The sequence below is a fragment of the Mus caroli genome, chromosome 2 (assembly GCF_900094665.2).
Source record: "Mus caroli chromosome 2, CAROLI_EIJ_v1.1, whole genome shotgun sequence".
Classification (NCBI taxonomy): domain Eukaryota; kingdom Metazoa; phylum Chordata; class Mammalia; order Rodentia; family Muridae; genus Mus; species Mus caroli.
Window position 1 is genome coordinate 142883237 of NC_034571.1, and position 16119 is coordinate 142899355.

The window sequence follows — 16119 nt, forward strand, 5'->3', positions numbered from 1 at the left end:
CTGAAGTCCCTTCTGCACCTTCTCAGAGCAGAGCTGCTCTTGGGACACATCTGCCCATGGGTTGCAGCTACTCGAGGGGACAGCTGGCTGCAGGTCACAGCTGCCAACAGAGCCAGCATCTACCTCCTGACCCCTTAGGCTCCTGGGCTCCTCCAGAGTGCACTGCTAGGCTGGCTCCTTCAAACCCTGGGTCACCACTTCAGGTATCAAGAGTGAGAGAACTAAATAGCACCCTTCATGAACTCTAGGTAGCCATCCAACTGAATGACACCCACCCCGCACTCTCCATCCCCGAGCTCATGCGGATCCTGGTGGACGTGGAGAAGGTGGACTGGGATAAGGTGAGTGTGGAAAGGGAAGACAGTGCGCTCCTGGGACCAGGGTCGGGTGACGGCATCCTCGTTAGACCTCAAGCTGTGCCACACATGGAGATGGTGGGCTGAGCTAGACCCAGGAAGTAGTGCCTTTTTCCCAGCCTCAGGAGATCAGGGAAATTGACATTGAGAGTGTCGAGGCTGCCCTGGAGAGTGGCTCTCAGAGATAGATGCTCTATTGTTTACAGGCTCAGTGAGGGTAAGGATGATGGGACAGAAGAGACAAGCTTGAAGTTTGGCTAGGCATGGTGGCACATGCCTTTACTCCCAGCACTTGGGAGGCAGAGGCAGGTGATCTCTGTGAATTTGAGGCTAGCCTCATCTAATAGTGAGTTTCTGGCCAGCCAGGGCTACATTGTGATACTCTGTTTCAAAACATCAAGGAAAGAAAACAACCTAGAAGTGTTAAGCTTTTGGGAACCTATTAGTTGGCTGTGGTGGTGTCAAGCACTCAGGAGGTTGAAGCAGGAAAATAACAAGTTCAAACCTAGCCTGGGCTACATCGTGATGACAAAGTCTGGAAGTCGACAGTGTTTGTATTTGAAGACTGTCTAGAGGCTCCATTTTTCTTGGTCCTCATCTTCTTCTTGGTTGGCTTTAACTAGATCACCAGAAACCATAAGCCAGTTTTCTTCTTCCTTTTCAGGAACCAGAGCCCCTCTCTGGCCTAATGGTATACACTCCTGTTGAGGCCATGCCCTGGGGTGGCAAGCCATACGGTACCCAGTGTCCTCTGCACTGTGGGTGTCTGGTAGTTTAATGGAAACTAGCAGAAAACTGCCACATTGTGTGATAGTTCGCCAGCAGCAGAGTGACTACAAAGGAGAAACTAAAAGGTCACTGTCAGAGCGTAGGGCCAGGAGATAGGGTCATTTGTGTATGTCTACAGTGTGGTGACTAGCCTGAGCTGGTGACATGCCTAGAGAGCAGAGGGCAGGGATGGGTGAGCACCTTCCCTCATGGCTCCAGTGTGTCTGTGTGACATCTGCTGTTCTCAATGTGTAGGCCTGGGAGGTCACCAAGAAGACCTGTGCCTACACCAATCACACGGTGCTGCCCGAGGCCCTGGAGCGCTGGCCAGTGGCCATGTTTGAGAAGCTGCTTCCGAGGCACCTGGAAATAATCTATGCCATCAACCAGAGACACTTGGATGTGAGCATAGGTCGTGGGTAGGGACTGGGCAGTAACACACGACAGCTCCACCACACTGGCCTCATTCTACCCAGCAGAAGAGCTATTGTACTGTGAGGGCAGACTTGTCACCCGGCAGAGCTGCGGGTTGCCCTGTGAGACCCCTGCTCGGTGCATGGGAAGCATGCATGCAGATAAAGGTCCAGTCTGAGCAGGCTGTGAATCTGAGTGTCTTTCCTGGAGGTGTCCTGACAGCTCCAGGCAACTCAGAAACAGAGCCTGTCTGTCCCTTTTCCCCACAGAGAGGATGGTGGCACGCGATCAGAGAAAGCTCTGGTTTGGGCAATTGCCATACCTTTGCACGTGGGATGAATCTGGGTCATTGTCTCACTGAGCCATACCCCAGCTTTTTTGTGACTTCTTCAACCTTTGGGGGGAAAGAACAGCTCTTTTTCCTGATGAAAGTATAGCTTCGTGCTGTTCCTGTAAACAGCGGCCATGCATGGCCTAGCTTTCTTAGCACTCCACTAACTACCCAATGGTGTCCTGACACTTTTCACACAGAACAGTCCTATAGGTCCCAGGACCTTATATGGGTGAAATATTTGATTCAGGGCCCCCATGAATACGTCTGAGCTAGGATTTGGGTGAAGGCACTGGGGTGAGTGGGCTAGTGTCACAGCTTGGCAGCGGTGGACCCTCCTTTGGGTGTGGTGGGCTGTCCCCAGGCAGTAGCTAGCACCTCAGTTGCTGAGGGATGCTCAGCCCTGTGTTCTTGGCTTCAGCACGTGGCTGCCCTGTTTCCTGGGGATGTGGACCGACTGAGGAGGATGTCCGTGATTGAGGAAGGGGACTGCAAGAGAATCAACATGGCACACCTGTGTGTGATTGGGTCCCACGCTGTGAACGGGGTGGCAAGGATTCACTCTGAGATCGTGAAGCAGTCTGTGTGAGTGGGGGGCTCTGCACCAAGTCGGGGGGGCTCCTCTCTGATTCCCAGCCTAACTCTGATTTGGCCACCACACATACCATGAACAGGGTTTGACATACAGCCCCTGTACCACTCAGTCACTTGTGGGCATGATGGAGGTGCCCAAAGCCCCCACCATATCACACACCAGTATGTTCACAGGTGACTTGATGGGTGACATTGGAGAGACACCTCTTTTGGCTGCCAGAGTCACTCCTCTTGTGCTCCTGCGTTTTTGGTCAAGTGTCAAGTTAAGCTGCATCTGCTGTAGGTTGGGTCCTATGGATGTCCCATGTAGGCTGGCTGTCCTTCTGTCCTTTGGACCCTACAATGAGGAGTATGATAGCATTAAGGAATTTCTTTCTCCTGGGTTTTTTGGTTTTTTTGGTTTTTTTGCTTTTTGCTTTTTTTGTGAGACAGAGTGTCTCTGTGTAGCCCAGGCTGGCCTCAAACTCAGAGATATGCCTGCCTCTGCCTCCTGAATGGTAGGATTAAAGGTGTGCACCAGCACCTGGCTCTCCCTCCCATTCCTTTCCTGGAGAGCTGAGTACCCACCACAGCCAAAGCAGCGCCCTGGGTGAGAATTCCTTAGCCACGTCCGTCAGTGTGCAAGCCCTCCTGAGTTCTGGGGCTTGGCTCAGCACCTTGCATATTCCTCTCCACACCAAACTTCTGAGGCAGGTGGCTCACAGGATACAGGTGTAGAAAGGGAGCCCAGGGTGTAAGCTCTCTAGCCTGTTCAGTCTCCACTCTCACGACCTGGTCTGTGCCTTCTAGATCTGTCTAGAAACAGTCAAGTCCTAACACCCAGAACACTATAGTCACACAAGCCCACGGCCACACGTGGCTGCCGCATCCTGCCTTTATGCCACTTCTGTTTTCAGTGCGAGTACCTGCTCTTTGTGCTTCAGGAAGCCCAGCAGCTGAGCTCCAGGGCCTCTCAGTAAAGAGCTTAAGCTTTCTGGATACCTGGTTTAAACCAGCATTTGTGACAGCTCCGTGCTGTCTGTGTTCATAGCTTTAAGGACTTTTACGAACTGGAGCCAGAGAAGTTCCAGAACAAGACCAATGGCATCACGCCCCGACGGTGGCTGCTGTTGTGTAACCCGGGGCTGGCAGAAATCATTGTCGAGGTGAGTTCCCAGCCTTGCTTTGTGATCTGTGAGATGCCGGGCCAGAGTCTGGAAAGAAGCAGCGGGCACAGTTAAATCCCAGGAGGCTCCCCAAGCTTTTCTCTGAGTGACTCTTGACCTAGTGGGAATATTTCATTTATTTCCAGCAGTGGCCCTGGGACATGAGCAGTAGAGACCTCCCAGCACACGATTATGGCCCAGCTCTGGCCTAAGTGCCAGCCTGCACTTCAGAAAGGCCTAGAGTCTAGCTGAGTGGCAGCCACCAGCTTGAGAGGACTCAAGGCTGTATCCCTAATCACATGTATTCCTATGCCAGACCCTGTGCTGGAGTCAGGATTGCAGGGTTGGCCTCGACAATATGCTTAAGGCCTCCCTTGAAGGGCACAGTACCCTGCGGCTGAGGAATGCAGTCCACCTGGAACTTCACTGGGGAGGAGGCTCTGGAAAAGTCAGGGAAGCCTGAATCAGCTTCTCTGGGGACAGTGCCCATGCCCTCAAGGGGTCTGGGAGCCAGTGCAGTGTCTATACCGCACCAGGCATCTCATGGGAAGAGGCAAGGGGGACCCCGTGTGGGAAGTAGATAGCAGGAAGGCCCTTAAGGGGATGCTTTGGAAATGGTGTTGCTATGGTAATGAGAAGGTAGCCTCTTTGTTCGTGGTGGTGGAGGTTGGGAGGAAGAATTGCTCTGCCGGTCCAAGGCATCACCCATGATAGGGTGTCTCAAACAGGAGGTGCTGACAAGGCTTGTGAGTTTGTTGTGTCCTAATGGCTATGTGACTGTGGGTCTGAGAGGAGCGGGTAGGAGGGCTCAGGAGGGCAGAAAGATCCCAAGAAAAGTAGGGTGAAGGGTGACAGATAGAGGGGCAAGCTTTGTGATGGCTGAGGCATGGTGAACAGAAGACATGTATCCTCTTAACGCAGAGAATTGGGGAAGGTTTCCTGACCGATCTGAGCCAACTGAAGAAGCTGCTGTCACTGGTTGATGATGAGGCCTTCATCAGAGACGTAGCCAAGGTTAAGCAGGTAGGCTTCGTTGGCCCACAGTCTGCTTCCCTTGGTCTTAGCAAGGGGTCAGGACCTCTCTCAGCTTTCTAGACAAGGACCCATTTATCTTTGGGGTCATGCAACAAGTGGGTAAATGAAGCCCTGCCAAGTGAATCTTCGGCTCATTCTGCTCCCCCATCAGCAGTGGGGAAGCCTCTAGAGGAGCTGGGGCATTCTCTTTTCGTCTGGGAGAGTTGAGGTGTTGTGGCCTCCGTTAGACACTGGCACCTCCAACACAACAGGACCCAAGACTATCCCTCCATGGGGGCATGTGGCAGGGATGTTGGCCTCAGTATTTGGGTCAGCAGGAAGCCATGGCTTGGGTACCCATGGCAGTGCAGAGTCTTCCAAGCCCAGAATTCTGCTTTAGTCTCTCCAGCTACTTCTCAGCTACTTTGTCTCACTCGCACTGACCCTGCCTGCTTCTTGTGCTGGCGGATCGGATCACACTTGTGGCTCCCTTTGGTTTTGTCCCCCGTGATCTGCATAGCTCCAGGTCTGCACTGGGCCTTAGCTTTTCACTTATTTGAATGGCCAGAACACCCATTTTTATTGTAACCCACATTTCCCTACTCCGAACTCTCTCCTACTGCTGTCTGTGTTCCCAGCTCATGTCCAGTGTTGTCCATGCTGATCCTGGAGAGACAAGAGACTTGGGTCAGGTGGGAAGTAGGAATGCTCGTGGGCCTGGGAGAGCTTGCAGGGTTCCTGTGTCGGTATAGCCACCATCTTCCATTTCTCAGGAAAACAAGCTGAAGTTCTCTGCCCAGCTAGAGAAGGAGTACAAGGTGAAGATCAACCCTGCATCCATGTTTGATGTGCACGTGAAGAGGATCCACGAATATAAGCGACAGCTGCTCAACTGCCTACACATTATCACCCTGTACAACCGTGAGTTCCAGGGCCCCATTGCACGATTACACAACATCTGCCTTCTCTCACAAGCCACAGGTGGTCCAGGACTCTATCCTCAACCCCTGCCTTTCACGTGTGTCTGTGTGTGTGTGTGTGTGTGTGTGTGTGTGTGTGTGTGTGTGTATTTGTGTATTATGTAATATGATAAGTTCTTTTGAGTCACAGCCAGGTTTTCTGAGTTCTCATTCTTGGAGCCTAAGGTTGGAGAACCTACAGTCCTTGGAACACAGGGCCTTTGGGTTATCTGCAAAGGCCAAGAACAGTCTGTTGAGCTTCAGTATAGGGTGGGGGTCTGTTGAGTTCTCAGACAATGTCTTATGCTCTTTTTAGTTAGTTTTTAAAGCTTATTATTGCTATAATGATTTTGTCTTCTTTGGAAAGATTATATTTATTAGACTACCCATGTGGGTTCTGAGAACCAAGCCTAGGTCTTCCGTAAGAATAGCTAACACTCTTACCCACCGGGCTACCTCTCCAGCCCGGCTCTCTGGTTTTCTTGATGATATGGATTCTTTGTGGTGTCGTGGTGCTTGCCCCTGCAAGCCACTCGACCTGGGGCTCAGGATGAGCTGGATGGCTAGGAGGATGCTGAAGGATACTGCGTGATTTGTCATCAGTGGTCTTGGCTTGCCTCTTCCTCCAGCCTGGTGTGCAAGTGCAAAGCTAGGGAGAGCCTGTTCCTCCGAGTGACGGGCTTCTGCAGATGTAGTATGGCCACAGCTATGTGTCACCTAGGCAAAAATACACAGCCCGATGAGTGTACCTAACCCTGGGTCATCCTGGGGGGCTGGGCAGGGATCATCTGGTAACGATTCCTCTTCTGTTTGATCTCCAGGAATAAAGAAGGATCCAGCCAAGGCCTTTGTGCCCAGGACTGTTATGATTGGGGGCAAGGTGAGGTAACTTCCTTCTCCTTCCTTGATGTTGGGCCTAGGAAGCGCCTGCTTTCCTGTCCTGTAGACAGCCGGCTTGCTTAGAAAGCAGGTGTCCGTATACACATGCCAGAGCACCTGGCCCTGAGCAGCTGGGTTGGGGAAAGGAACCCTTTATGTAAGGTTGGATCCCAGTGGCTTTATGGAGTACACCTCCCATCCAGACCCCACCCTTGCCACCCCCTTCTCTGCCTCCAGGATTTCATAGTACAGTTGTGGCTGGAGACACGGAGACATGGCTATGACTGTTCCGCCTGCCACACCTGAGACCACACTAGGTGTAACATGGTTTGAGCTGATTTTATTCACTGTGGTACATTCCAGTGGTACCAGACATGCTTGCTACTTTCTACACAAGTAGTGGCTGGGTCTTGTCTGTTAGGGTGTAGTTCATTTTTGAGAGACTGCCGTGGGACAACCTCCCATGCCTGCCCACAGATGGCATTCCTGCTGTTCCTGGCCTTCCATGGCTGGAGTGAGGCAGACATAGGTACTGCCATTGGCCACAAGGCCATCCTCTCCTCAGATGATAGGGCCTGGAGGGTCAGGCACAGAATCAGCTCACCTCTCCTTGTTTGGTCTCTGCCCCTACCCATCATTTGGTATTCTGGCAGCAAATTTGGATGTCATATATGTTAGTATTTTAGTATGTACAATCCAAAGCAGTGTGGGCTTTTAGGGAGGTTATAAAGTATTACAACAAAAAAAAAAACTTAGAGAAAAGCAGGAGGGGCTGCCGAGCGTCCTGCTCAACCATGTCAGAGTGAAGTCCAGATGATAGAACACGTTATACTTCATGGTCCATCTTCTCAAGTGGCGTTTCTGCAAAACTACAAGATGTTTTAGTCTTCAGCATCACTGTGGAATATCATACATCACCCAGGAAAAGGATTCTTCCACGCCAATAAATACTGTGGGACCGCTACCCACTTTGTCTTACTGAAGTTGAAATGTTTTTCTCTTGAGTTGGGGCTTCTCATTATGTCACCCAAACTGGCTCCAAAGTCACCTTCCTGCCTCAGCCCTGGAGTGGCTGGGACTACAAGCAAGAGTCACCGTGTCCAGCTAAAGTTACATTCACTCTTGCAGTGCTTGGGATAAAACCCAGGGCTTGTCACAAGCTTTCTACCACACACTTTGCCCTATAAGTATTTCTAGTAGTTTGAATCAAGACTTCGAAGAAAGTCCTCAGGTTGAGATTGATGTCTTAGTTTTTCTTAAACCTGTGAGTTTTCCTTATGTCTTCTTTAATTTTCAGTATATTTGTTAAAGAAGTTGGCTTTTTCTTGAGGCTAGCCTTTTCTGAACATGTCTTAGTTAGGGTTTTACTGCTGTGAACAGACACCATGACCTAGCCAACTCTTATAACAACATTTAATTGGGGCTGGCTCACAGGTTCAGAGGGTCAGTCCGTCCGTTATCATCCAGGTGAGGGGAGCATGGCAGTGTCCAGGTAGGCATGGTGCAGGCAGAGCTGAGAGTTTTCCATCTTCATCCAAAGGAAACCAAGGAACAGACTGTCCTCTGGCAGCTAGGAGGAGGTTCTTAAAGCCCACATCCACAGTGACACACTTCCTCAAACAAGGCTACCACACCTGATAGCGCCACTCCCTGGGCCAAGCATGTTCAAACCACTACAATATCCCTCTGGTACATTTTAGTATATCTCTTCATTTTCTGTAGTTTCTGAAAGTTAATAGTTCCAGAAGTCTTCATTTCTTTTATCTTGTAGTTTCTTTTTTTCTTTTTGTTTTTTTGTTTGTTTTTTAAGACAGGGTCTCACTATGTAACCCTTGCTGTCCTGGAACTCACTATGTAAACCAGGCTGGCCTCGAACTCACAGAGACCTACCTGCCTTTGCCTTCTGAGTGCTGAGGTTAAAGGTGCGCACCACTACACTTGGCTACATCTTGTAGTTTCTAAAACACTGACTAGAATAAAAAAAAAAAAAATCAAACTCAAGGCTAGTAAGTCTCACAAGTGAGGTGACATTTGGAGTCAGTAGAAGTTAAGACAGTCAGACAAGGCTAGGTCCTTCTATTTCCCCACCACTAGCAGGGACACTGCCGGTGTGACCTCCATGGTCTGCAGTCTACTGTGTCACTGTGGATGTGGGCTTTAAGAACCTCCTCCTAGCTGCCAGAGGACAGTCTGTTCCTTGGTTTCCTTTGGATGAAGATGGAAAACTCTCAGCTCTGCCTGCACCATGCCTACCTGGACACTGCAGGTCTCCATGGCTCACAGGTCCCTGTCTCACATGCCTAGGAGCCAGAAGTGTCACTGAGTGCTCCCTGGATCCTTTTTGGAACCTGAACTTGGTGTTGATGTTAAGTTCCCCTAACTCTCACCTTCCTTCTAGGCAGCTCCTGGTTACCACATGGCTAAGATGATCATCAAGCTGGTCACATCCATTGGAGATGTTGTCAACCATGATCCAGTTGTGGGCGACAGGCTCAGAGTGATCTTCTTGGAGAACTACCGTGTGTCTTTAGCTGAGAAAGGTAACCCTAGACTCCCTGACTAGGTTCTGCTTGGGGCTGGGAACAGACAGGGTTGGCAGTGCTGATCAGGCCTGCCTGTTCTCCACTTAAGTCACCTGCCAGGGGAACACTGTGTGTCATGAGTATGTCCAAGAGCCTTTGCACATGATAGGCAAAGCCAGTGTCATTCTTGGCATCTGGACCTCCTTGTGCCTGCCTGGATTTCACTGTTGCTTCTCCCACCCTCAGCTCTGCCTGCTGCCCTTGGGGCTCTCACTACAGCACAGTGTGACTCCCTTGATGTCTCTGAACCTTGTCCTCACCCTGTCTCTCTTCCCTCCCTCCTGCCCCCTCCCTCCCTCTTCCTTAGAGATGTGCTGCTTGTGCCAGCACTGCTGTCATCCTTTTCTGGGGACACCTCAAAGCCTTAGCTAAGCTGGTCCAGAGGAGTCTTGAAAATTCAGGTGGCTCCTTTGTGGTCAGTCTCCTTGCTTATTTGGCAGTGAGCACAATGGCTTCCTATCCTAGGATCCTCCTCCTTGGAGACAGGATATCTCAAGGGGGGAACGGAATGTAGGATGGGTGGGTGAAGCAGGCCTTAGGCTGAGCTGCCATCCCGTGTTTCTCTGTCCCGCAGTGATCCCAGCGGCTGACCTGTCCCAGCAGATATCCACTGCGGGCACTGAAGCCTCGGGCACAGGCAATATGAAGTTCATGCTCAATGGAGCGCTCACCATCGGCACCATGGATGGTGCCAATGTGGAGATGGCCGAGGAGGCCGGGGAGGAGAACCTTTTCATCTTCGGTATGCGGGTGGAAGATGTCGAGGCCCTGGACCAGAAAGGGTATGTGTTGGATATGTGACAGCTTTGGGGAGGGGGCTGTAAAGGGTGACATGGGTCAGGGACTCAGTACTCATTGAGTCCATTCATAAGTACAAAACATGAGGTTCCCCAGGAGTCTGGCTGCTCCTGCATGTCCCCGACCGAGACAAGCACTCCTCCCGTCAACTGAGGCCCTGGTTACAAGCCTCTTCCTACAGGGACTTTACCACTCAGGGCCAGACAAGACACAGGCCATAGACCTTGCCATTTTGAAATGGAATGTAGAAAATCTCAAACAGTACAGAGAGCTTCTGTCTCCCACTCGTCCAGCTTCCCACTGTTTACATCTTACTGCGGGTATACAGTCTCTCAGTGACACACTGTTGTTAAAGTCCATGCTGTATTGCCCTTTCCGGCCTTTGGTGGCTGAGGTCGTTGTGCATCCCCATTTCTGATCTGAAAGCAGCTGCTTTTCCTGACCCTGACACTTGATGAGGGATCCTAGCCTGTGAATTTAAAGACCGTGCAATTTTAATTGCTTTCTAGAACTCCTGGCGGGGGGTGTGTGTGTGTTCGTTCAGTGAGACCTTAGGTAGCAGTGAGATCAAACTGTCCTTGTCACCCCAAGAGCTCATGTATTTGTGTAGGGTGTCTCAGTTTCTCTCTCAGCTTTGTGTCCTGGGGCCTGAATGTCCCTCATTCCTCTCAGATTTCTTGGTAAGTCACAGCTAGCTTTATGCCAACCTGTCTGGCTTTAGTCCTTCATTCTAGGGTCCCACTAGGACCCTCTCAGGCATCATGTCTCTCAAAGTCTCAAAGTGTACTCCTTTGGTTTTCTTGTTTTTCAGAGCTCTGGCCAGGATTTTATGGTGGTGGACTTTGAGTTCTTTAGCAGAAAGATGAAGGGAGCCTTTTGTGTAATACAGATACCGTAATAACCTTTCTCTGAATAGTAAAGGAAGCAGGGATTGATTTTTATCTAACCAGCTACATCTCAAGGGCCTGGAGGCCACATGGGATCAGTAGCTGATACCCTTGGCCACTAGGAGGAGTTGCCACAGAATAGAGGCATAACCTGTTCCCACAGCCTGTCTTTGAGGCTGCTTGTCTGGGGTTTCCAGTGCTAAGTGACCTCATCTCTCCTAGGTACAATGCCAGAGAATTCTATGAGCGCCTGCCTGAGCTGAGGCAGGCTGTGGATCAGATCAGCAGTGGCTTCTTTTCTCCCAAAGATCCAGACTGCTTCAAGGACGTGGTTAACATGCTGATGAACCATGACAGGTAGGAGACAACCTCTATTACTTTGGCTTTCCAAGTTGGCCACTAGTCCCCACTACTGAGACAGTTGAACTCTCCTGGTGGGCTGAAAACTCCATGTTATGAGGGTAAGATCTGTTTTTATGATCTTCTCTCCACCTCAGTCCAGGAGACCTTACCACAGCCACATCTGCAGTGGCTTCTAGTGATACCTTGGGGACCTTGGACCATAGGAGGTGGCTAGCAGCACCACCCAGCCCCCAGACCTCATAGGTGTGAACAAGGGGGAGCTCTGTCCCCTGGGCTGTTGCAGACCAGCAGAGGGTGCTCAGGAGTGTACCCTCTATGTGATGGCAGGGAGGGTATCTATGACAAGTGTTAGTCTCAGGGACATTCCCTGGTTAAAATGGAATCAGTTGGTCTCATTGCAAACTTACAATGTAGTCAGTGTTTGAGGTATATCGTTAAACATGGCATGGTTATACCCAACCTAGTTACATGGCAGGTCTACAAAGACACTGGTGCCTCGGGGTAGTGTTTACCCTGCTGGTAAAAGTTGAATCTGCTATTAACCTCTCCACTTTGGATTGCTCTGGTGAACCTGTCTTTAAGGTTCTTTAAAGCCAGCGCTGCCCACTGGCTTCAGACTAGATGCACAGCACAGAGTGGGACCCTGTTGGAGGCTATGATGAGGGACTTTTAAATAGTGAATCATGCCTCTGCCTAGATAGTAAAATAAAATGCACCGTGGGCTTGCCGTTTGGGTTTGCCTCTGGGGATATGCACTTCTAACACCTATTTTGGAAATGACAATTTCCTTAAAAGAAATTGGTGAAACCAGACTTTCTAAAAAGCACCCCCAGAACCTAAGGACTCTCAGAGAAGCCTGTGGACTTAGTAAAGCCTGGTACCCACAGGCAGAATAGTCTCCACTTTGGCCCCCAACAGAGCTGGGAGGGTAGGAGGGGCATTAGTTTGGGCCAATCATTCCTGGTCTGGCTGGGAAATTGTCCTGTGGGAAATACCAGAGGACGGGCATTCCAGGCTGGGCTCCTTACCCACTGCACATCCTGCCCTGACCCAGCCTCCTCCTCCTGTTTCAGATTCAAGGTATTTGCAGACTATGAAGCCTACATCCAATGCCAGGCCCAGGTGGACCATCTATACCGGGTAAGGCTTGTGGGCCTAGATGTGTTTGGCTAGGTCTGTGTGGATCTGTTTGGGGGTTAGACCACTTCTCAACCCAGGGTTGAGACCAGAGGGGCGGGCTGCTCTGATATCAGTCTGTCCAGCCTGTTTCTAGGTCAGCTCTCCGGGTATTAGGTGTCATGAGGAAAACCTCTCCTGATAGTCAGCACTAGAATAAGGAACCTGAAAATATCACCCATGGGTCTGGCCCACAAGAATCAAGATCTTCCTAGAAGGCTCCTTCCATTGACATCTGGAGCCTCCAGTCCGGGGACAGTTTTGAAGTTCTAGAGCAAGCTGTAATGAAGCTGAAGTTTTACAAGGGAGTGCTTAGTCATTTTTGAACATTGGGTCTGCCTGTGGCAGTTGCTCACCAGTTTGTGCTCTTGGCTTAATGTTGTGAGCCATGCCTTAGGAGCCTCTAGAAGATAAAACAGTAATCCAGTCTTAAGCAACTGGTCCCTTAATCTAGTGTGTCTCTTCTGGCCAAGTGAGGGCTTTTCTGTGAGCACATGGTTGCAGTCTCTTCTACCACAGACTGCCCCAAGGCTCAGAGTTCATCTGTTAATGTCATCATGCTCTGCAGGCTTGGGCTCCTAGGATCCCTTAGCTCTGCCAAATGCTAATCAGTCTGTTTTTCCCTTCACAGAATTCCAAGGAGTGGACTAAAAAGGTGATCAGGAATATAGCCTGCTCTGGCAAGTTCTCCAGTGACCGGACCATCACTGAATACGCCCGGGAGATCTGGGGTGTGGAGCCCTCTGACCTGCAGATCCCACCCCCCAACCTCCCCAAGGACTAATTAATTATCCCACACAGTGAGACCAGTGACTTGCTTAGCTGACTGTGCCCACGCCAGTCTTCAGGCACTGCAAGCAGCCACTGGTCCCTGCTATCTGAAGTGCTCTGCTTCCAGGGAGGAGCATGGGAATGGCTTTGAGGAACTGGGTAAGGAAGAAGACGTGGCATCCTCCTGGTTTCTTACAGAAGAACTGTTGCAGAGTTCACAGCACAGATGGGCAGAGATGGTCCCCACAGCTTCAGCCCATCACCATCCCCAGAGGCCGAGCAGGGAGGGAGTAGAGCTGAGCCCCTGAAATCCTGCACGTAGCTGAGTGAGCTTAAGCCTTTAGTTTGGAGCGTGAATAGGGATCTGTGGTGTAGCCAGTATTCCTATGTTCTGCTAGTACCTGGGTTACCAGCCATAGGGTACAGCCAGCCCCAGTGTGTGGTCTTGTCCTGCTGGGTAGAACCTTTGCTTCAGGCTTCATGCTCACAGCTTCCTGTCCTTTGCCCTTGACTGTACTGAGTACGTGGGTGGTTGATCCATATAGGCCATGCCTCTAGCCATCTGTGGAAGCCTGTGGGTGTCAAGTAGAACCCTGAACCCCTGGAGAGGAGCACTGAAGAGAGAAAGAGAGACCTTTATCCTGTAACTGAGGCCTTGGTTGAGGACTGGCAATTTTATAGAGGGTTGGTTTAGTTCTTTGCTTTTCAACAGGAAATAACACTTCGTGAGGAACTGAAACTAGCTAAGCCTTCCTTTCTAGCAAGTAAACCTTGAACTTGGTCAGTGTGGATATTTCTGCTAGGCTGACGACTCAGCTGCTGGCCCTGCAGAGGGTCCAGTGCACACTCCACTCTGCTACAGCAGCATGGTGAGGAGGACCCACCACAGGAGCTGCGCTCCTCAGAGGGCAGAATCTGCATTAAGTGCTGCCCAAAGGAGAGTGCGTTGTCATAGAAACCACATAAAACTATCCTTCCAGAGGCTTCACCACCTTGCACTGCTCTATCTGGTTGGGGGTGGGCAGGAGAACCCCTCGCTTTCCTCACCATGGGAGCATTTGCTGGGAAGTGTCTTTTCAGGACTGAAATCACCGGAACCACTGTGGTAGCTTGGGGTGGGTGGGCAGGTTCTAGGGCTGGTCATCTGTTGCCCTGTGCACGAGGTCCCTCGAAGCCACAATACACGGCCACCCTTCTACTACTTGCTGTTACCTCCTTGTATGAGAAATGGATTAAACTTCTATGCCTGTGGTTGGTCACTGTGGTATCTGCATTTCCACCATGACATACAGTTTCAGGTAACTCCCACGAGAGGCTAGAGGATATAAGCCTGGATAATCACCCTGTGGAATAGGCTGCAGTTGTCCCTTTGTAGCCAAGCCCAAGTTGCTGGCACAGACCAGTTTATACAAGGACTCTGATGCCCATGCCTTCTTGATAGTGAATAGTAGGTGGGTAACACGGGCTGGGCTTAGTAAAGCTAAATCCCTGGTCCTATGTCTTGAGAATCACTTAGGGAGCTAGCTCTATGATGCTCTGCTGTGGGTGAGTATGAGTTCCAGGCATGGGTCCTCCAACTAGCCCACGCCTGCTAATGCTGGGCCTCTGACCTCGGAGGAACAGACAGCTACACTCCCAAGATCTTCCAGCACAGATACCTTGAGATGTAAAACTCTGTAGTTTTGACCTGGGGGAAAAGTCCAAGATCAGGAAAGGCTGGGTCCTCAGTGGCCTTGGACCTCCACATCTAGAGGATGCAGGCAGTGTAGATATTTGTACTCAACTGTAAAATGGGACCATAGCCCATGGCTGCTCCTCATGTCAGTTCTTGCTAAGCTTCTCAGCCCTGCTTAGTCTATAGGTGTACAGCTTTAGGTCAAGCTGCTTTGACAAAAGGCCAAGCACACTTGGACCAAGACACATTGGTGAAATGTGTCTGGCATGTTCCCAGGTCCTGGTTATACAGCTCGTATCCTCTGGAAGATCAGTGCTTCTTTGTTGGCCATGCCAATGTTCCTGCCTAGTGTGGTCATGTGGGCTCTTTGTCTAGGCCTGCCTTTTAGGAGTAGGTGCCTCCATTCAGAGCAGAACCCAGTGCCTGAAGAGTTGGGGGCAGATCTTTGACTTCTGTGGGGACTGTGTCTGGGGCAGGGGTCAGGAACAGAGCTGTGAGGGGCAGCAAAGAAGAAACTCTGATTCCTGCTTTGTAGAGAAAACAATAAATAGACCACCACCGAGATTTTATTCTTAAATAAATGCTCAGTCTACGGCCAGGTTAGGTGACAGACAGGTGGGCAGAATGGAAGGAAGTGCAGATCCAGGTGCCCCTTACTGTGGGTAATCAGATGCCAGGAGAGGCAGGGACAGCTGAGGAAGGCAAGCGGGTACATGAGCTGTAGGAGACAAACTGAGCCACGTGGAATCTGTTCTGTAAACGCCAGGAAGGGCAGAAAGAATCTTAAGCAATGGTGTCAAGAGAGCCTGGAGTGGTCCTGAGCTCCTGAGCCCTTCCCGGGCTCCCTATGCCCAGCATATGGGGTCCACCTGCTGTCTATAAGCCTTCCCAAAAGGAGCTCAGATACAGTGGTCACCAGAGGGTCGGGGGGCCACCTGCCTGCCACCGGGTTTTCCTCACAGATCCATCAGGAGCCTCTGCCCGCTGTGTCTGAGTCCTCTTTCTAGGTATGCACTGGGCTCCTGAGCACCACAGGTGGTGGCACTCTGGGCTTCTGGGTGCCAGACTTCTGTCCAGGGGAGAAGGAAGGAAGGTGGGTCTTCATGCTCCTTCATGGGCCAGTCTCAGTGCTGGCGTTCCAGTTCCGACTTCCCTAGGAATTCCCTAGACCAGAGAAGGATAAGCATGAGCGAAACTGTGTGGACTTAAGAGCACACTCCCCACAGTCCTCAGGTGGCTGCCTTAGGTGCTGGAGGCAGCAAAGAATCTAGGGCTCCAGGCCACCTGACAAGAAAGCCCTCGGAGTGAGGCAGGAAGAACACTGCAGCTCCCAAGTCAAATCCCAGGCAAGGCTGGGAATGGGGAGAGGAAAGATGTCCATTCTAAACAGAACTTATTCAGCTCCCT

General features: G+C 50.9%; 2 protein-coding genes across 2 annotated transcripts in view; one reads left to right on the plus strand and one right to left on the minus strand.

Moving 5' to 3' along the window:
• The window catches only part of Pygb (glycogen phosphorylase B), a 44552-nt gene extending 30256 nt beyond the window's left edge, over positions 1–14296 (plus strand). Inside the window, exons 9-20 of the mRNA XM_021177754.2 lie at positions 249–341; positions 1380–1526; positions 2291–2454; positions 3494–3608; positions 4530–4631; positions 5396–5543; positions 6403–6461; positions 8859–9000; positions 9617–9824; positions 10950–11084; positions 12164–12230; positions 12898–14296. Coding sequence (XP_021033413.1) covers positions 249–341; positions 1380–1526; positions 2291–2454; positions 3494–3608; positions 4530–4631; positions 5396–5543; positions 6403–6461; positions 8859–9000; positions 9617–9824; positions 10950–11084; positions 12164–12230; positions 12898–13050 — 1533 coding nt within the window. The 3' untranslated portion in view covers positions 13051–14296. The remainder of the gene's footprint in view (positions 1–248; positions 342–1379; positions 1527–2290; positions 2455–3493; positions 3609–4529; positions 4632–5395; positions 5544–6402; positions 6462–8858; positions 9001–9616; positions 9825–10949; positions 11085–12163; positions 12231–12897) is intronic.
• Positions 14297–15240: 944 nt separating this feature from the next.
• Abhd12 (abhydrolase domain containing 12) overlaps positions 15241–16119 on the minus strand; it is a 75582-nt gene continuing 74703 nt past the window's right edge. The window contains exon 13 of the mRNA XM_021177764.1: positions 15241–15876. Within this exon, the coding sequence (XP_021033423.1) occupies positions 15837–15876 (40 nt within the window). The 3' untranslated portion in view covers positions 15241–15836. The remainder of the gene's footprint in view (positions 15877–16119) is intronic.